The sequence below is a fragment of the Microcaecilia unicolor genome, unplaced genomic scaffold (genome assembly GCF_901765095.1).
Source record: "Microcaecilia unicolor unplaced genomic scaffold, aMicUni1.1, whole genome shotgun sequence".
Lineage (NCBI taxonomy): Eukaryota > Metazoa > Chordata > Amphibia > Gymnophiona > Siphonopidae > Microcaecilia > Microcaecilia unicolor.
This window is the reverse complement of record NW_021963324.1, coordinates 35,031-56,284: the sequence shown is the minus strand read 5'-3', so window position 1 is coordinate 56,284 and position 21,254 is coordinate 35,031. Positions and strand designations below refer to the sequence as shown.

The window sequence follows — 21,254 nt, the reverse complement described above, 5'->3', positions numbered from 1 at the left end:
ACTCCTCTCCCTTCCGCCAACTTAAAACAACCATCCCCATCCTCAGGCAAGCCGTCTCCCACCTCCAGGATGCCCAGAACCCCAGCCCAATGGAAAAAGATGGCGCTGCTTCCCACAGCACATTTCTCTTCCAGCATTCCCCTACAGCAGCCTAGAAACGGCCAAAAAATACCGACAGACCAAGAACGTGCTCCTCTACCTTCCGCCCATCTAAAACAACACTGCTGCCTCAGCATAACACAAAAAAAAAACCCGGAAAAAACAATCCACCACTCAGCAAAGGCTGACCCCCCTACAACCACATTTACATTTCACCAACAGAAAGACCCCTCTCCACAAATCTCCTTGACAGACAAAACCACACACACACAATACAACAGAAATACACCCTCAAAGCCACACACCAATCCATCCCACTTTGCCAGCACAGCACATCCTCCAACCCCCCAAGCAAAAAACAAAACAAAACAAAAAAAAAGACACACATCAACAACCTGCACACACACCCCACCCCCACACACACACACACACACAAAATAACTCTGTGACACGTACACACACAAAAAAAAGCCACATACTAGCGCCAGTTTCATTGGTTTCGGAAACGGGCCTTTTTTACTAGTATAGGATAACTTAGTATTTTTGAGTTTTTCAATAATGTAAAACTTGCTAAGATGGAGACAGCAGTCCAGCAGCGAGAGGAGTGCTATCGTCTTTTGCACCGAGTGTCACATGTATGATTATTTCCCAGTTGGTGAGCGGTTACATGTGTGTGCCCAATGCAAAGAGCTCCTAGCTCTAAGAGAACTACTACTACTACTACTTAACATTTCTAGAGCGCTACTAGGGTTACGCAGCGCTGTACAGATTAACAAAAAGGGCAGTCCCTGCTCCAAGGAGCTTACAATCTAATGGGCAAAATGTCAAGTAGGGGCAGTCCAGATTTCCTAAATAGAGGTATGATGGTTAGGTGCCGAAGGTGACATTGAAGAGGTGGGCTTTGAGCAAGGCTTTGAAGATGGGCAGGGAGGGGGCCTGGCGTATGGGCTCAGGGAGTTTATTCCAGGCATGGGGTGAGGCGAGGCAGAAAGGGCGGAGCCTGGAGTTGGCGGTGGTGGAGAAGGGTACTGAAAGGAGGGATTTGTCATGAGAACGGAGGTCACGGGTAGGAATGTAAGGGGAGATGAGGGTAGAGAGGTAGGGAGGGGCTGTAGATCGAGTGCATTTGTAGGTTAAAAGGAGAAGCTTAAACTGTATGCGGTACCTGATCGGAAGCCAGTGAAGTGACTTGAGGAGAGGGGTGATATGAGTGTACCGGTTCAGGCGGAAGATAAGACGTGCAGCAGAGTTTTGAACGGACTGAAGGGGGAATAGATGGCAAAGTGGGAGGCCAGTGAGGAGTAGGTTGCAGTAGTCAAGGCGAGAGGTAATGAGAGAGTGGATGAGAGTTCGGGTGGTGTGCTCAGACAGGAAGGGGCGAATTTTGCTGATGTTATAGAGGAAGAAGCGACAGGTCTTGGCTATCTGCTGGATATGCGCAGAGAAGGAGAGGGAGAAGTCAAAGATGACCCCAAGGTTGCAGGCAGATGAGACGGGGACGATGAGGGTGTTATCAACAGAGATAGTGAGTGGAGGGAGAGGAGGCTAGAGTACCACACTTGGTGGAGTTGAAGGAGACAGAGAGGTGCACAGAGAAGACCTACAGGGACGTTGTAGAGACGTCCCACCTCTAGTCTGGCAGCCCCTGTGCCATCTCGGAAGAGGGAAGTCTCCTAGAAGGAAAGCATCACCCTGGTGAAGTAGGAAGTACCAGGACCTGCCCACCAGGGGATGCACTATCCTCTTGCACCAAGGATATGTCTCCGAGAACTTCTCCCCAGGCAGGAAGGGTTAAAACAGCTGTTGTAGTTTGTGATTCAATCATTAGGCATGTAAATAGTAGGGTGGATGGTGCACGTGAGGACTGCCTGGTCACTTGTCTGCCTGGTATGAAGGTAGGAGACCTCACGCGTCACCTAGACAGGATCTTAGATAGTGCTGAGGAGGAGCCAGCTATCTTGGTAAATGTGGGTACAAATGACATAGGAAAATTTGGGAGGGAGGTTGTGGAAGACAAATTTAGGCTCTTAGGTAGAAAGCTGAAATCCAGATCCTCCAGGGTAGCATTTTCAGAAATGCTCCCCATTCCATATGCAGGACCCAAAAAGCAGGCAGAGCTCCGAAGTCTCAATGCGTGGTTCAGACAATGATGCAGGGATGAGGGATTTAGATTTGTTAGGAACTGGGCAACATTCTGGGAAAGGGGGAGACTGTTCTGAAAGGATGGCCTCCATCTTAACCGGGATGGAACCAGGCTGTTGGCGCTATTAAAAGGAGAGCAGTTTTTAAATGGGGGGGGGAGGGAAGCCAACAGTTCCCGGGAGCACACGGTTCGGGGTGGAGTATCCTTGAAGGGTACTATTGAAACAGGACTTTAAGGGACTCCCAGTAGAGAGGTTTCAACAGTGCTGAAAGTAAGCCAGGTGTGCTTAATGAGAGAGCGGGATAAAGGATGCACATTATCCCCTTCACCTTTTAAGCAGGTTATAGATCAAAGGAAACAACACAATTTAAAGTGCCTGTATACAAATGTTAGAAGTCTAAAAAATAAGATGGGAGAGTTAGAATATATAGCACTAAGTGATGGAGACAGATATAACAGGCATCTCAGAGACTTGGTGGAAAGAGGGCAATCAATGGGACACTGTGTTAACAGGGTACAAATTGTATCGCAATAATAGACAGGATCAAATTGAAGGGGGGATTGCACTATATGTTAAAGAGGGAATTGAGTCAAATAAAATAAGTATTCCACATGACACAGATAGCAGCGTGGAATCATTATGGATAGAAATTCCATCTGTGAAGGGAAGGAGTGTTCTTGTAGGGCTGTACTGCCATTCACTTGCACAGAATAAACAGACGGATGAATAAATGTTTACAGAGATTAGGAAAGCATTGGACAACGCTGTAATAATGGGTGATTTCAATTACCCTGACATTGGCTGGGTAAATGTTACATCAGGGAGTGCCAGAGAAATAAAATTTCTAGATGTAATAAATGACTGCTTCTTGGAGCAACTGGTCCAGGAACCAACAAGAGGGGGAGCCATTTTGGATCTGGTCCTTGGTAGCATGGAGGGCATAGTACGAGAGGAGGAAGTGTTGGGTCCCCTGGGAAACAGTGATAACATGATCAAGTTTGAGCTACTATCTGGGATGAACCCCACTAGTTTGAATGTTTTCTGATGCAAAGAGATCTGAAGAAAGAATTCCCCATTTTTGAAATTTGTTGTTTGTAAAGTCTATTCGTGAAGTTCCAGATATTGATTCGCCAATACTATTCAATTTCCATGAGAAGTATAATGCTGACAGGAATATCCAAAGATTGCTATATTTGAGATTTAACAGAAAATATCTGCAGAGGGTAAAGAAACTTGTTGCTCCTTGTTTACACAGAACACCATTATCTGATTATATGCTATAATTAAACATTTTTTTGCCCAATAATAACTGCTCAAAGTTCTGAGCAGTTAAAGATTGTTCTTAGTTCCAGGAGATTAATTTGACAAGTTCCCTATTTCTACAAATTCCTTGGGTGTAATGGAATAGGACATGTGCCCTGTATCTCATACCAGAACAACTATGCTGAAACTGACAATTATGAAACCCTGTATTAGGTTCTCTCATCATCCACCATCGAAGAGAGTGAAGAAACCAGCTCAATGTAATTTGATATGATAGAAAATGCCATCTGATCTCACTGGAATGTCAGCACTCACAAAAGATGGATAGGTTTGGAAGCATGGATACAGAGTAGCTTGCACTGTGACTATCATATGGCCAAGAAACATTATGATGAATCACAACAACATACATAGTAACATAGTAGATGACGGCAGAAAAAGACCTGCATGGTCCATCTAGTCTGCCCACGATAAACTCATATGTGTATTCCTTACCTTGATTTCTACCTGTCTTTTTCAGGGCACAGACCGTATAAGTCTGTTCAGCAGTATTTCCCGCCTCCCAACCACCAGTCCCGCCTCCCATCACCGGCTCTGGCACAGACCCCGTATAAGTCTGCCCTCCCCTATCCTAGCCTCTCAACCATCAACCCCTCTTCCCCCCGCCACCCAATTTCAGCTAAGCTTCTGTGGATCCACTCCTTCTGTATAGGATTCCTTTATGCCTATCCCACGTTACCGTTTTCATGTCCACCACCTCCCGCGGGAGGGCATTCCAAGCGTTCACCACCCTCTCCGTGAAGAAATACTTCCTGACATCTTTCCTGAGTCTGCCCCCCTTCAATCTCATTTCATGTCCTCTCGTTCTACCGCCTTCCCATCTCCGGAAAAGATTCGTTTGCGGATTAATACCTTTCAAATATTTGAACGTCTGTATCATATCACCCCTGTTCCTCCTTTCCTCCAGAGTATACATGTTCAGGTCAGCAAGTCTCTCTTCATACGTCTTGGAACGCAACTCCCATACCATCCTCGTAGCTTTTCTTTGTACCGCTTCCATTTTTTTAACATCCTTCGCAAGGTACGGCCTCCAAAACTGAACACAATGCTCCAGGTGGGGCCTCACCAACGTCTTATACAGGGGCATTAAAACCTCCTTTCTTCTGCTGGTCACACCTCTCTCTAGCAACCTTCTCGCTACGGCCACCGCCTTGTCGCACTGTTTCATCGCCTTCAGGTCCTCAGATACTATCACCCCAAGATCCCTCTCCCCGTCCGTGTCTATCAGGCTCTCCCCACCTAACACATACGCCTCCCTTGGATTTCTACTCCCTAAGTGCATCACTTTGCATTTCTTCGCATTGAATTTTAATTGCCAAATGTTAGACCATTCTTCCAGCTTCTTCAGATCTTTTTTCATGTTTTCCACTCCCTCCGGGGTGTCCACTCTGTTGGAAATCTTGGTGTCATCCGCAAAAAGGCAAACTTTACCTTGTAACCCTTCGGCAATGTCACTCACAAATATATTGAACAGAATCGGCCCCAGCACCGATCCCTGAGGCACTCCACTACTCACCTTTCCCTCCTCCGAGCGAACTCCATTCACCACCACCCTCTGGCGTCTGCCCGTCAACCAGTTCCTAATCCAGTTCACCACTTCAGGTCCTATCTTCAGCCCTTCTAGTTTATTCAAGAGCCTCCTGTGGGGAACCGTGTCAAAAGCCTTGCTGAAATCTAAGTAGATGATGTCCATAGCACGTCCTTGATTTAATTCTCCTGTCACCCAGTCAAAGAATTCAATGAGATTCGTTTGGCACGATTTCCCTTTGGTGAAACCATGTTGTCTCGGATCTTGCAACTTATTGGCTTCCAGAAAATTCACTATCCTTTCCTTCAGCATGGCTTCCATTACTTTTCCAATAACTGAAGTGAGGCTTACCAGCCTGTAGTTTCCAGCTTCTTCCCTATCACCACTTTTGTGAAGAGGGACCACCTCCGCCATTCTCCAATCCCTCGGAACCTCTCCCGTCTCCAAGGATTTATTAAACAAATCTTTGAGAGGACCCGCCAGAACCTCTCTGAGCTCCCTCAGTATTCTGGGGTGGATCCCGTCCAGCCCCATGGCTTTGTCCACCTTTAGCTTTTCAAGTTGTTCATATACATTCTCTTCCGTGAACGGTGCTCTATCCACTTCATTCTCAGGTGTACTTTTGCCAGTCCCTCTCGGTCCTTCCCCAGGATTTTCTTCAGTGAAAACAGAACAAAAGTACCTATTTAGCAAATTGGCTCATGAGACTCTTGGCAATTATCAGGGCAGCTGCTCTCTTTTCCGGAGCAAAGCCCTTTCTCACTTAAGTGTCTATCAAGACTCAAATATAGTGGAGATGTTGCAACATTTGAAGGTTTGACTAAATGATAGACATTGAAGGAGGTGCTCAGCCTCCTCAGCAAAGATCGTTTGCCAATCAGTCATACAGATAGATAACACTATAATGTTAAGTATAGTATTAAAGCAAGGAAATTGCAGGATTTACAGGTTAAGGAGGAGGCACTGTGGGCTAATCTAGGAAGGGAGATTCTATTTTATTTGGTGTTACATATAGGCCTCTCTCACAAGCAGAGGAAGTAGACAGATTTCATCGAAGCCAGTCATAATACAGATATGAAAGAGGAAGTAGATAGATGATTTTAATATGACAGATGTTGATTGGGACATCCCTGTTATGAGGTCACCTAGAAGTACAGAGATCCTAAATTCTCTATAGCAACCTCAGCCCTCGTCAAGTCGGGTTTTCAGGATTTTCCAAATGAATATACATGAGATCCATTTGCATACAATGGAGGCAGTGCATGCAAATAGATCTCATGCATATTCACTTGGGAAATCCTTAATACCTGACTGGATTGCAGCCCTCAAAGACCAAGGTTGGACAATCCTGCTTCACAGAAGAACTGTCCTAGCAATGATGACAGAATCCAAGTGGGATGAGGTCATACTGAACCTGATGCTTATGAACTGGGAGAATATTTCTGATGTTTGACAAGAAGATATGCCACATACCATAAAGTATTCGAGTACTGTATTTAATTTACCACTTACCCTACTCAATAGAAATTTTCTGGATTGTCTCCTTTAAACATTTACATTTTGGCTGCAATAAACAGCCACAGAACTGATATATTAAGACACTTCAAAAATACAAGTTTGTATAGCATCACTACAAGAAACAAATTGGCTTACCTGACGGATTTTTAGATTTGTTTCACCGTCTAAATTTGATGTTTCAATGTAGCACATGGACTGTGGCTCACTATTATAAAAAGTCAAAGTTTTATTATTAAAATGATTATATATGTGTTTCCACTTCTGTGAATTCTAAAAGACTTCTGGCTAACAATTTAAGGCAACTGAAATTCTTTATTTTTCTTAACAAGCAACATTTTTTTCAATGTTAAGGTTATCCAGATTTTGATAGTAAATGTGTCTTCCATCGTGTATCAAATACGCATCTAATTGAGATGTTGATTTTTAAGACTCAAAAGTGACTCCCATGCAGCCACCTATAAATCTCAAACACCAGAATATACACTTTGATGTATATGTGTAACAGCAGACGCTGCATTAAAATATTACCTTACAAGAAAACTGCATTGATTTTGAATTGATACAAATATGTCAGAAATAAACAGGACCTCAAATAAAAGTCATTAGTGGTAGATTGTAACTATTCATAGATATTTAAACTATCTTTTTATCACTTCCTCATACTTGGCTGAATTGAACCTTGCTGGTAACTCTATACCTTAGATAACATTATCCGTGGTGGACTACAACTGGAGGTCCACTTATTGGGAAAGACAGCAGCTATATATTTGCTGAAGTTACAGAGATTTTATTTTAGGGGGGGGGGGGGGTAGTCTTATATGGTCTCCATGCAACTGACACACTGCATGCCTGCCTGCTTAATTTTATTTCCCTACATGGAACTCGCTTATGGCTCCTTCAATGGCATCACCCATGGATCACTATTGACTGGAGGTCCAGCGCTGGAAAGTTGTTTTACCAGCAGAAGTGATACAACAGGGATCACTCCTTTGTAGAGCTCCTGTAGGGCCAATGAGGAAGAGCACGGAGCATTGTCCATGATATGAAAGGATAGAAGTGTGGGGGGGATGGGTTTTAAAAAGTATGGTAAGTTTACATTTAATAGGTTAGGCACTGGCCAATTTGAGTGTGTGTGGCTAGTTACACTAATGCCTTAAAACACATGCTAAATAATACTATATATGCACCATTATTCTAAATGGGGCTATTTACTAACTGTGCATTAAACAATTCAGTAAATGGGTCCCGAAGACAGTATAATCAGAACTACACTCCCTCCGAGTTTATCAGGCCTGGGAGAGAGTGTAGTTCTGATTATACTGTCTTAGGGACCCATTTACTGAATTGTTTAATGCACAGTTAGTAAATAGCCCCATTAAAATAATGGTGCATACATAGTATTATTTAGTATGTGTTTAGGCATTAGTATATGTTAATACCTATTAGTTAATAAGAACTTTAGTAGAATAGAATGTTGGGTGTTATTAGGAAGGGTATGGAGTCCAGGTGTGCGGATGTTATAATGCCGTTGTATCGCTCCATGGTGCGACCGCACCTGGAGTATTGTGTTCAGTACTGGTCTCCGTATCTCAAAAAGATATAGTAGAATTGGAAAAGGTACAGCGAAGGGCAACGAAAATGATAGTGGGGATGGGACGACTTTCCTATGAAGAGAGGCTGAGAAGGCTAGGGCTTTTCAGCTTGGAGAAGAGACGGCTGAGGGGAGATATGATAGAAGTGTATAAAATAATGAGTGGAATGGATCGGGTGGATGTGAAGCGACTGTTCACGCTATCCAAAAATACTAGGACTAGAGGGCATGAGTTGAAGCTACAGTGTGGTAAATTTAAAACGAATCGGAGAAAATTTTTTTTCACCCAACGTGTAATTAGACTCTGGAATTCATTGCCGGAGAACGTGGTACGGGCGGTTAGCTTGACGGAGTTTAAAAAGGGGTTAGATAGATTCCTAAAGGACAAGTCCATAGACCGCTATTAAATGGACTGGAAAAAGTCCTCATTTTTAGGTATAACTTGTCTGGAATGTTTTTACGTTTGGGGAGCGTGCCAGGTGCCCTTGACCTGGATTGGCCACTGTCGGTGACAGGATGCTGGGCTAGATGGACCTTTGGTCTTTCCCAGTATGGCACTACTTATGTACTTATGTACTTATGTACTTATGTAAACCAGTCTTGTTCAAACTTTCTAGTAAGAATTGAGGAGGGTCAGGCTGTAGAAGGGATTTATTTTGTTTAATTCATAACCACGATGATCATTATTTGCAAGTTTAAGAGCAAATGTTATACTGGATTTATTTTATTAAGACAGTCTATTCTCAACTTCCTGGGATTAAGGGATGGTCAGAGTGCAGTGGGAAATTTCCCATTGTCTATTTTTAAGGCATTTTTGATGTCTTATTGTTTGTGTGATCAGGCCCATTTTAACATGTGGAAAAAATGTGGTGTGGGCATGTCCATTAAAAAGCATGTATAAAATGACTACATTATTTCGGTAGCAGCAACATATGAAAAATTTTGTCTATATATCCCTTACATAGTAACTATATGATACATCATTCAGTAATTATTACAAATATGGTTCTTATCAAAGATGGAGAGGATTTTGAATACCATAATTATGAACTGCAGACAAATCACTAAAGTACTATTTGATCTATTACATATTTGAATTTTAAAAAATTGTAAGGTGCATAGTGACCAAGAGCTAATTTGAAACATTTAGAAAAATAAGAATTTTTGTTTAAATACTATAAAACTACAAATATGAAGCAAAAGTTAAGTTCAATCTTTTAAAAAAAAAAATCAGCAAATAAGAATTTCAGTTTTATCAAAAGCTTCTGAAGAATCAATGGCATATATATATGGTTTAGCATGCAATATTAGAAACAGACCTACAATTTGTAAAACCACATAATACACACAGACCAAGGATAGCTTTCTGATTAGTAGGATGAAAGTGAACTTTAGTCAACATCACAAATACCATTAAAAAGCTACTAAATGTGCCATAAATATGCATGGTCGCCATTTACAGAACATTAAGTCTAGACCAACTGCAAAACATGCCACATCTAGCTGAGTGCAAGGAGTCCTCAGTATATCCTAGACAAATCATGAGATTATAATCATTTCTGAAAATTGCTATTCACTTAAAGAGTTATTTAAAATGCTATTTTATATTCATTATGCGTTCATGCCCGTTAAACTGCATGAAAGACATGAAAGCACAACTGCTGACCCGAAACAGGTACTCGAAGATAGCGGGATATGTATCTTCATAAATGGGTGACATCCAATGGGATAGAGAGAAAAGAGTTTCAAGACTCTCAAAGCTCTAATAGATTTCTAGGAGCAGAGGACCATACATGTATGATGCTTCCTATGTCTGAGTCATCACCCATGGTCACCTTAGTTCAGTATATACCTTTAAACTCCAAGACAACAACTTCTAGCAGAGGTAAGCAACTTCATTTTCTCCAATGAAAAGCAGGATATGAAATGCTCCAAGAATACAATGCGTATCTACAGACTACCTAACTCAAATTTAAATTTTAAAAAAAAGGCAGCTGGAGAAAAAGTGCCAACAGGCCATTTTCCATTCGTTTATTTATTTTGTTAATGAAAGCAACCTTGAAATAATCAAATTGAAGTTAGGAGGGATGAAGCTGAATTCTAAACTGCAGAGATATTCAACAGGCTAGATTGAGAAAACAAAAAAAATAAAATGAATGTGTGGACATTCCACAGAGATCAGGTAAGTAGATCACCAACAATGTCATGACTGATAATATAAGTCTATACATGAACTTGCAAAATCAAACTCATTGGGGTATGACCAATTTGCTATCTAATTACACATTATGGTTATGAAGTCCCACGTTTATTGTAGCAAAAAAAAAAATCTGGGCAGATTTTCTAAGAGCTGCTCCAAGCAAAATGTTAAGGCACTTTAGCAATCCAAACTATGCATAGCATCTTCACCACTTTAGGCAAGTGACCTGGGAAAAATGGCAGAAGACAAATTATTTGTTAAGGTGTAAGGCTGAACACTACTTTGGGCAGGAACTTAGGATACACGTGCAAAACCAACCTGGATGTTGAAAAACGTTGTCTAGGGTACATTAGTCACTAAGGTCTGGAGCTTACTAACTTTGTACAATGAAGTAAGTACCATCAAATGAGACTTTCCAATTCACAGGAGTCTATGCGCTTAAAGGTCCTGAAACATAGCAGGCTGATTGATGGGAGGCTTCAAAAAGAAAAGCAAGCCCCACACAAAGACTGTAAAGGGAAGATCTACCTAAACTGCACCAAGGTGAACCTTTTATTAGTTTTCAAACCACACTGATATAGAGGACATTCAAGAAAACATTGTGTAGGACAAAAGAAAGGGTGCTGTTTAGTATACAAAACTCAGATTATCTGGGTGAATCTCTTCATAAAGGCAGTTAAATAGACACAAAAATTATTTAAAGTCATTTAAATGGCTGAGGATTGTGAGGATTTGCAAAAGAATCTTATAAGATATGGGGGAGAAAGGGAGGAATCAATATTCAGCCCATGGCAGTCAGCGGTCTATTAAATATCCAGGTTACAGAGATCATCCAGAAGGTAACCCCATACTTGCTGATATTCAGACTGCTGCATGGTCAGCTTCACAGCTAAAATTAGGACAGTCTTTTTGCTGTCCTAGCTTTATCATTGTACTTAACCTGTTAGCAGACTGAACATCTCCGCTAAATGATTAAGTACTGGCTCCATCCACAGACTGCCCCAGCACTAACTGGACAGTGCCAGTGTGGTCAGAGCCAATATTCAATAGCACTGCCTGGCTAAGTGTCCCTGAAAATCAGTGGAAGATCAGCACAGCAGGGTTTAACTGGGCAGGAACCTCTCCTGTCCAGTTAAACCATTCTGAATATCAGGCCCTAGGCATCTAAGTGGCAATGGAAAATTAATGAGGATATGTGCAAAGTGGATGTACACAGGGAAAAAGTCCCCGAGTTCTGAGTTAGGAGTCAAGACCTAAGAAAAAAGTATTTTGGAATCATGCTAGAGATGGGTTTTTCATTCCTTTTTGAATAAACTGAAATTATTATTATATATCTCCCTGATGTGACTACACCTTGAGTACTGTATGTAGCTCTGGTTGCCCCATCTCAAAATGGATTCAACAGAACTAGAAAAAGTTCAGAGAAGGAAAGAAAAATGATAAAGAAAATGGAGCACCTCCTTATAAAAGCTCTTCTGACTGGAGAAAAGATGGCAGAAATGCTCTTCTGCCTGGAAAAAAAAGATGGCAGAAATGTGAAGGGTGATACAGACATTTAAATACTTGAAAGGTATTAATATAGAAACAAATCTCTTCAAGAGAAAGGGGAAATGGTAAAACTAGAGGACATAAGCCGAGGTTGAGGGGTGGTAGACATAAGAGTAATGTCAGGAATTTTTTTTTTTTTTTGACAAAGAGGGTGCTCAATGCGAGTAACACTTGGGACAGCTATTCCGGCTGTGAAGAACTAAGGCTGATGCCAGGCAGACTTTGTATGTCTGTGCCCATATATGGCAATCCAGTTTAGGATAGGCTAGAATGGGCTTCAATGGCAACTTCAGTAGCTGGAATAGAGGACAGAGCTGGGCAGACTTTTACAGTCTGGGTCCCGCAAATGACAAGATGGATTTAGATAGGATGGAGTGAGTTTTGATGGCAACTTCAGTAGATGGAACGCAAGGACAGAGCCGGGCAGACTTCTACGGTCTAAGTCACAGAAATGCCAAAGAAAGACTTGTGATAAAGTATATAATATCATATTCATTGTTGATTTAATCATGAATTGATAATGAGTGTGACAACTGGACACATTGGATGGACGGCTCAGGTCTTTATCTGCTGTTATTTACTACTAGTAAAAAAGGCCCGTTTCCGAAACCAATGAAACGGGCGCTAGCATGTGGTTTTTTTTTTGTGTGTGTGTGTGTATGTGTCACAGAGTTATTTTTTGTGTGTGTGTGTGTGAGGGTGCGGTGTGTGTGCAGGTTGTTGATGATGGAGGTGGAGGGTCGGTGTGCGGTTGTTTCGTTAGTTTGGCAGCCAGTCTCCAGCGATTCCTAGGCAGGGAAGGAGTACTCCTCCCCCTTCCTTGGTCGCTGCTTGCTGCTGGCTGGGTCGTGGGTAATCCTTCCAGCTGGGCCGCAGCTTGTCCTGTTCGCCCACGTCCCAGAAGGTGACGGGCATGTTGATTTCCGGCTCCTCTGACTCCATGTCAAGCGATCCCAAATATAGTCTGTGCTATAGGCCCTCTGGCACTCTTCAGTACTGGCATTAGGCATTTAAAAATTTCTCCCCCCCTCCCCCAGTCTATTTTTGCACATACCCACAGCAGGAATATCCTTCTCTCGTTCCAGCGGTGGTTCTGTGCTCTCCATGCTGCACAGATAATGAGCCATTCTGCTGGGGAATGCTCCTCCCTTATTGTAACGTAGTTTCCTCTGATTGGTCCGTTTTACGTTGCCTAGTGTTGCCTGGGAACGGTGTTGTGATGGTCCTTTGTGTTTCAGAATGTTGAGGGTCTTTTTTCTGATTGGTCCGTCATGCGAGGGCGGGGCAGAGAGACATGGTCAGTGTTCTGGCTTCACCACCATGAATCCATGAACCCTTCAGTGAGTGACTGAGTGACTTCAGAACGTTGAGGGTGAGTTTTATTATATTAGATGTTACTATGAAAAAGGGAACAGCTGTTTAATCTTTCAAACACTACAAAGACATCACATGAAACAAAAAAAAAAAAGAAGACTAAAAACTGCTCACAGAAACTTTCTTTTTTTTTTTCAAACTGCATATAATTCAGCTACCAAGGCTGAAAGGAGGTTTGGACAAATTTCTGAGAGAAAAGTCCATGAAAGATCATTAGCTAGAGATAGATCGTTATCCCTGGAAATGAGCTATTAAAAACCAATCTACTGCTTGTAAACCAGACAAGAAACTGTTTGAGAAAAGATACCGGGTTCAACGGGCTTTAGTCTGAATCAACATGGCTTCTATGGGCCACCAGGTATACTGATGGCTGGACCCTGGAACCCCTTGGAGACTGATTCATTCCCAAGGTAAAACGATTCTCTCTGCAGGGAAGCTTGGGAGGTGGTATGACAGCTGCCAAAATCCCTCGCCTCCTGGAATTTTGCACCAGTGAGGACTGATTCCAATGCCTCTGTTTTCACTCAATACTCAGTATGGTAATTCTGACACCAGTGCCAAAGCAACAGAATCCTTCACTTTGTTTCATGCAGGCTTTTGACAATGGTCAGTCTCAGTCTCAATTACCTCTGTCAATGCTCAACTTAGATTATCAACATCAGATGTAGCTCCATGGTCCTTGAAAATACATGACTCTGATGCACCTGGGCCAGACCTAATCTAACCAAAAAAATATTTTGTTCCTTACGGCCACAAAGACACCTAGGTGTCATTTTCTGACATGTGGTACAGCTAGGTATTTTGCTATCTGGTCCATGGCACAACAGGAATATTTTTGTGGGCATCAGATGCTGCTGTTATCCTGCTATGCCTCACATATTTCTTGAAACAGCTGAAGTTCTTCATTTTCTATGACACTGGACAAAAAAAAAGCTGCATCAAATACACATTTACCCTCCCTCCTTTTTTACAAAGCTGCATGGTAATGAATTACCACACCGGCAGCCACTAGCACGGCTTAGTAAAAAAAAAGTGAAGGTGGGGGGGGGGGGGGGTACATATTTAAAGACTAATACCATGCAATGCATCAGTGTAGATTGAAGTTATGCCAAAAATCCAGGAAATGTAAAACGCAATAGAAAACTAATTAGGAGGTTTCTAGGAGGCATGAGGAGCATAAAGAAGTGGTAACTCATAAGACAACATGACAAACTTACTTGAAAGTATCATCTTACTAGGAAAGAGAACTAGACTGCATCTTCCAGACTCTGAAGAAAAGAACGAACCGAGGTGGCCTCACATGACAACACAAACAAGGGAAGTACCACAGATACACAATTCACCCCTCCTGAAAGCTTAGATTTTTGCTCCTCTTTTCCTTCATCCCAAACTCCTTTGGATGATGTCACCTATCTATAAAGGCTTCCTATATCACTGCTCCTTGATAGTGTATCATTTTATTTTACAATCTTATTAATTATTATTAACAAAAGCTTCATTATCCCGTCCCTTTCTCTCAAAATGAATTATACGAAGGTTTTCCAGCATGTAGTCCAAGAGCCAAATGTGGCCCATCTGGCCTCACTTGAGTTAGCATATATGAAGGTATCTATTGAATACAAAGTCACAATCTCAGAAGAGATTCCAAAACTGATAATAAATCATGCTGTAACAGGATAAAATAATCATGCAGCCCAAGCACATACTTATTTCTGATCATGCAGCCCACAGACACCCTTGCTATACTGTAAGCTCACTAAAAAACCTGCCTATATGAAGTATCATTTTTTAATGTAAGAACTGTACATATCAGCAAATAGAGGACAAGCACTGCTGTGTTCAACTGAACAATATTTGCAGATTACTGGGATTTGATATCCGAGGAACCACATGCACATTTACTGTAGAATCGTTCCATCCTAACCTCGTTGAAAGACTTATCAGATCAGCTGGAAGATGTTCTCCATTGGTCACTTTCACTATTTCCCCTACAGTCACCTTCATGAACAAGTATGAAAATGTTCAGAACAGAGAACATGAGTTAATAGACAGAAACAGAAGCAAAATGGACAAAAAGACAGTAATAAATCGTGGTATAAAACATACGCTTATAGACATTATTAATGTCACTTTTTCAAAGTCAGTTTAACTCAGGTCAGACAGCATGACATATTGGAAATATTTAGCTGTTTCTGGATTATTTTATTTTTTTTAACATTCCAGGTCTAGCCACTGATAGTGATGTAAGGCCATGGAATGCTAAATACTTTTAATATTTTACATTACTTTTGAAGTTTAATGTGTTTAAAATAAAAATACCTTAACAACCTGCTTAACTTACTATTCCAATTCACTTATAAGCATTTTACTCAAATAATTCATTCAGCATCTGATACACTAAAATTTACCTATTGAAATGAAAAGGTATGAATTATCAGAACATTTAGAAATAAAATTTAATGACATGTGCTACTGCATAAAATAGGATCCGCAGTAAATAACATGTTAACGCATGTTAATGTGCAATAACGCTATAGCACCGTTTAGTAAATTTGGCCCTTAGCATGCATATTGTGGTGAATACCAGAAGTCATTCTTTTATTCAGATCTTCACAAAATGTGATCTTTGTGCTAAAATGTTAACTATAACATTAACACTCCAAAACTGATGAAAGCTAATATAGAAAGCAAACTAAACAGCTCCAAGAATATTGAATACTGTGAGACCTGAAGTTTAAAAGATTTTGAAAAATATATGGCTCTTGCATGTTATTTTACATAGTATATTTTTCAGGAAATGAGGATCAATGGGCTCAAACACATGTCAAAATCAAGAAACATTCTACTGGGCTAATTATAGTTTCTTTAAAGCCTAAAGCCAAAGGGAAAAATTGATCCATTTTCACAATTTGGACTCAGAATATCCCTGAAGTGCATGGCCCAAATACATTCAAATAAATATTAGCAATCAGTTCACTGATCTTTATTCTATAATTCTCTATTTCTAGCCTTTGAAAAATCCAATTTAGCAGCACCCAGATATTTAACTTTCACAATACAATTAAATCTTTAGCTTACTAAGTACTTTGAGATATGTTTTTGCCTATTTAAAGTTCTTGTTTTTATGTCAGATTTTGTAATCCGCCTATGTGTTAGGCAAAATAGAAATGTCAAAAAAAATACATACCCAAAATGATTTTTCAAGTACAGATACATAATTTTATCATTAAGCTAAGGGCAGTTAATATTATTTAATCCTTATTTCCTTGAAACAAACTCAGCAAAGGGTAGAGAAACCAGTTTTTAAGCCATATGTGTCAGAAGGCATCTCTACCTTGATGACAGAAGTACAGTGTCAGCAGGTACATATTCTTTGCCATTTATTTTAACTATATCACCAACCTTTACCTGAAAGAAAACTGGGATTGGTTATTAGTCTGTATAAAACAAAGTTACTACATATAAAATACAGTACCTTAAATGCAGTATCACAGTGTAATATGTTATATAATTACCTAGTCCAGTGTTTCACAACATTTTCAAATTCAAGGCACGCTCCCTTTTTAAAAATGTTGTGCAGCACAGCAACTTCCAAATATTTCAAGCAGAGCAGGCAAAGTGGATATGGGTTAGGACTCTCTCATCCCCACCCCACCCCCTTCAAATAAAATAAAAAGGCTGGAGAAGCACCAAAGCAGTGGTTTAGTAGAAGAACACAGAAGAGGTGCAGTGTGTTATGTGAATGCTGTACAAAGCAGGGCCCAGCCACCCATGCCCAACATGCTGCCTGCTAATTGCCACACTCCATCACTCCAAATAATATTTAGTATGGATAGAGTCATGTGTAATTAAACATGTGCTTGTAAAAGAAACTCCTGCTCATTCAAGGGCCATCACTGGGTGTGTCTCATTTCTAAGAGGTGTTGAGAACAATGTCCATGAGTGATGTCTATTTAAGTCCATTCAATTCCTATGGGCTTCCTCTCATGTGCTGCGCCGGAATTGCTGACGTGGATTTGTAAATGAAGCCCTATGTCTGAAAGCACATTGACTAGGCCAGTGTTTCTCAACCAAACAAAAACAGTCTTATGGCTTGTACGATTGTGTGTGTGTGTGGGGGGGGGGGGGGATGCAAAAATCTTTTGCATTCAATTGTCTTTTATCTGTCTTCCATCTACTAAACACTCTTTCAACAACTTTAAGAATGGGATAAATGTATAACAGGAAATTACCTGAAGCTTACAAGTCAATTTGCTTCTACAGTTCTGAGGTGATACAGCTTAAATTCCTTGTAAGTTATGGAAAACTAAGAAATTCCACAGGAAAAAAACAAATCAGCAGGCAAAAGTGTGCAAAACAAGGTATGGGATTTTGCCCCCCCCCCCCACCATTAAACTTGAGAATAACTGAAAATTTCACAATAACTGTGCACAAGTTTTAGCTAGCGTAATGTTTGAGAGGGAAATGCTGTAGAAAATATGAAAGCCTTAGGCAAAAAAGATTTATTACATTAGAGTTATGCAAAAGCAAATGTTCTTACATACCATTTTTACGTGTTTTGCCCTTGCTCTAACCATCCCTAGAACTTGCCCATACCTGCCTATTTGCTCTTATTCCAAAAGAAAACAAATCAACTCATACTGGATTATAAAGCCTTTTTATACTAGTTTTTGGCTACCACTTCAAACAACATGGCTTTTTCCAGTTCTATTTGGTGTTCCTAAGAAAAGATCTGGATGAATAAGGGCTCAAAGGAAGGAAACATTTACACTTTGTTTAAACCATCTTTATTAAATGCAACCATTCAAAAACTGATACAAAGTCGCAGCAACTAGATAGATAGATAGATAGATAGATAGATAGATAGATAGATAGATAGATAGATAGATAGATAGATAGATAGATAGATAGATAGATAGATAGATAGATAGATAGATATCTGGTTAAAAAGGTTATAAAGTTGCCCAAGAACACTTCCACTTTCATAGGCAAAGTACACCATCCCTTGAGAAAATATCCTTGATATCAAAATGTTCCACTTTAAGTAAATCAATCAAATGGGTACGCCACATTGCAAGAGAGGTAACAAAGGGCTCTCGCCAACACAGCAGAATCACTTTTCCCCCCAAGCATAATGGCTCTTTTAAGGAAGGTAGCAAATGGTGGAACACATCAAAAATCACCAAGGGATGCAATGCTACCAGGTGGCCCCATTGAAGATGAACCATAGATAATAAGTGGGACCAGAAACTGGTGATCAGGGTGCAGGCCCAAAACATGCGACTTAAAACGACAGGATCATGACAACATTTTGGGCATGCCCCCATGAGGTCGAATGAGACTCGAAATGCTCTGAAGGGAGATATATAAAGTCACAGGGCAAACTTGTACTGCAATTCTCAAAAACGAACAAAGGGAGAATATCGTTTGATTCCCAACATACAGTTCTTAAGCTGATCAGCAGTCAGCTCCACAGACCACGTAATAGCTATTTTACTGTAATACAGGTCCTCAGTAGAGTCTAAAAGATATCTAAGATGATAATGGAAGGGCACCACATTCTGAGATGCCAAGGTAAATACTGTGTTAAGAGTGTCTTATACATCTTCACTGTGGTTAGCCCACCCTAATGCAGTGATATAATACAACTGTAAATGCGCAAAAACAACTTACCCTCATCATTCAGGAGTTGAAACAAATAATATATTCCTAAATTCCACCAGTGGGCAAAAACAGGAAAAGTCGTGCCCACAGGGAAATCAGGATTCTGAAAAATGGCCAAATAAGGTGTGGCTGCAGCAGAAAAGTAATGGATTCAAAACTATATAAAAGAGGAAAGGTCTCACTCAACTTTCTTTCTGAGAAGTTCTGCGAGAAGAGGCCATTTCTCTGGTAAGTGAACATTATTTTGCTTTGTGCTTTGGGAACTTAAAGATTGGAGTTTAAAGGAGGAACTGTAGGTTAGTGATAGGCAGAATAAAAATATTTTTTAAAAAAATGAAACTATCAACTAATCTCCATACTCTTTTTCTCCCTAGTTTTAAAACTAGAACTTTGTACCAAACATTAACAGGTAGCCTCCAGCAGGCACTGCAGGAACTAGTTTAGGCTCTCCAATTTCCTCTGGAGTCTTTCATGAGGTACTCTGTCAAATGCCTTTTGAAAATCCAGATACACAGTGTCAACCAGCTCACCATTATCCACGTGTTTGTTCACCCCTTCAAAGCAATGTAATAGATTGGTGAGGCAAGATTTCTCTTCACTGAATCCATGTTGGTTTTGTCTCATTAATCCATGCTTTTGAATATGCTCCGTAATTTTGTTCTTTATAATAGTACCTACCATTTTGACCGGTTTCTCCCTTAAGGTGCTGTCGTACACAGATGATTTACTATTAATTCTGGGTGAGCCTCAGCACGTTCTCCCACAGTTAAATCATGTTGTTCAGTATGGGGCACTTTTGGGGTTCCAACTTAACTCAACCAAATCTTTGGCATTCCCACTACCTTCATCTCTTCAGTCTGAATGGGTGGGGACCTTTCCATTGCAGTGGGCTACTCAGCAGATAAAATATTTGTATGTTTACATTCCAGTTGATCTTTCTAGGCTCCATAATTGAAATGTGTTCCCCTCATTATCTGAGACTAAATGTTTGTCGCAATTCTGGGGCACGTATCCCCTTTCCTTGCTGGGTTGCATTTTCTTGTTTAACATAATGTTGGCTCCCCATTGGCTCTGCGTGGTTCAGATATTACCTTTGTTTTTGAAGAGGCGGGAGCAACATTTGTTGAATAAAGAATTCCAGCATTTTCTATGGAGGGGAGGGTGCCCCAGACTTCCTATATATACTACAGAAACCTATGGCCCATGGGTGTTTGGGGTTCCTCAGTATAAGATACCCAACTATAGCTTGTTCCATGAGACATATTAATGACTGGCTTACAGGGATGAGGACATTCTCGGTTACTCCCTTAGAGTCATCTCTCTCTCCCATGACACGCATTAGTTGGCTTTTGCACACTATTCAAGGCAGAACAGATTCTGTGTTACATCATAATCCACTTCTACTTTCAGCAAATGCTGCCAGGAGGTAGTTGTGCAAACATCATAAGAATATAAGAGTAGCCATACTGGGTCAGACCAATGGTCCATCTAGCCAGTACCCTGCTTTCCAAACAGTGGCCAAGCAAGGTCACAAGTACCTGGCAAAAATCCAATTAGCAGCAACATTCATGCTACCCAATCCCGGGGCAAGCAGTAGCTTCCCCAAGTCTGTCTCAATAGCAGACTATGGACTTTTCCTTCAGGAATTTGTCCAAACCTTTTTTTTAAACCCAGATATGCTAACCGCTGTTTCCACACCCTCCAGCAATGAGTTCCAGAGCTTAACTATTCGTTGAGTGAAAAACTTTCATCCTATTTGTTTTAAAAGTATTTCCATGTAGCTTCCTTGAGTATGCCCTAGTCTTTGTACTTTTGGAACGAGTGAAAAATTGATTTACTTTACTCGTTCCACACCACTCAGGATTTTATAGAACTGAACACAATACTCAAGGTTCGGTCGCACCATGGAGCAATAGAAAGGCATTATAGTATTTTTGGTCTTATTCACCATGCCTTTCCTAATAATTCCTAGCATCTTGCTTGATTTTTTGGCTGCTGCCGCACTCTGAACAGAAGATTTTCGTGTAATATCTACAACAACAACTAGATCTTTTTCTTGAGTGCTGACCCCCCCCCCCCCCCCTAAAGTGGGCCCTAGCATTAGGTAACTATGATTCGGATAATTCTTTCCAATGCACATCACCTTGCATTTGACCACAATAAATTTCATTTGCCATCTGGATGCCCAGTTTTCCAATTTCCTAAGGTCTTCCTGCAATATTTCACAGTCCATGTCAATTGCTGTATATTTATTCCTAAACTAAT

At 40.8% G+C, this 21,254-nt stretch overlaps 1 protein-coding gene across 1 annotated transcript in view; it reads right to left on the bottom strand.

The window, feature by feature from the left end:
- LOC115459188 (phospholipid-transporting ATPase IA-like) overlaps positions 1-21,254 on the bottom strand; it is a 65,923-nt gene that overhangs the window by 19,139 nt on the left and 25,530 nt on the right. Inside the window, exons 3-4 of the mRNA XM_030189049.1 lie at positions 15,250-15,323; positions 6,748-6,817 (exon numbers count right to left, since the gene is read on the bottom strand). Of these exons, the coding sequence (XP_030044909.1) occupies positions 6,748-6,817; positions 15,250-15,323 (144 nt within the window). The remainder of the gene's footprint in view (positions 1-6,747; positions 6,818-15,249; positions 15,324-21,254) is intronic.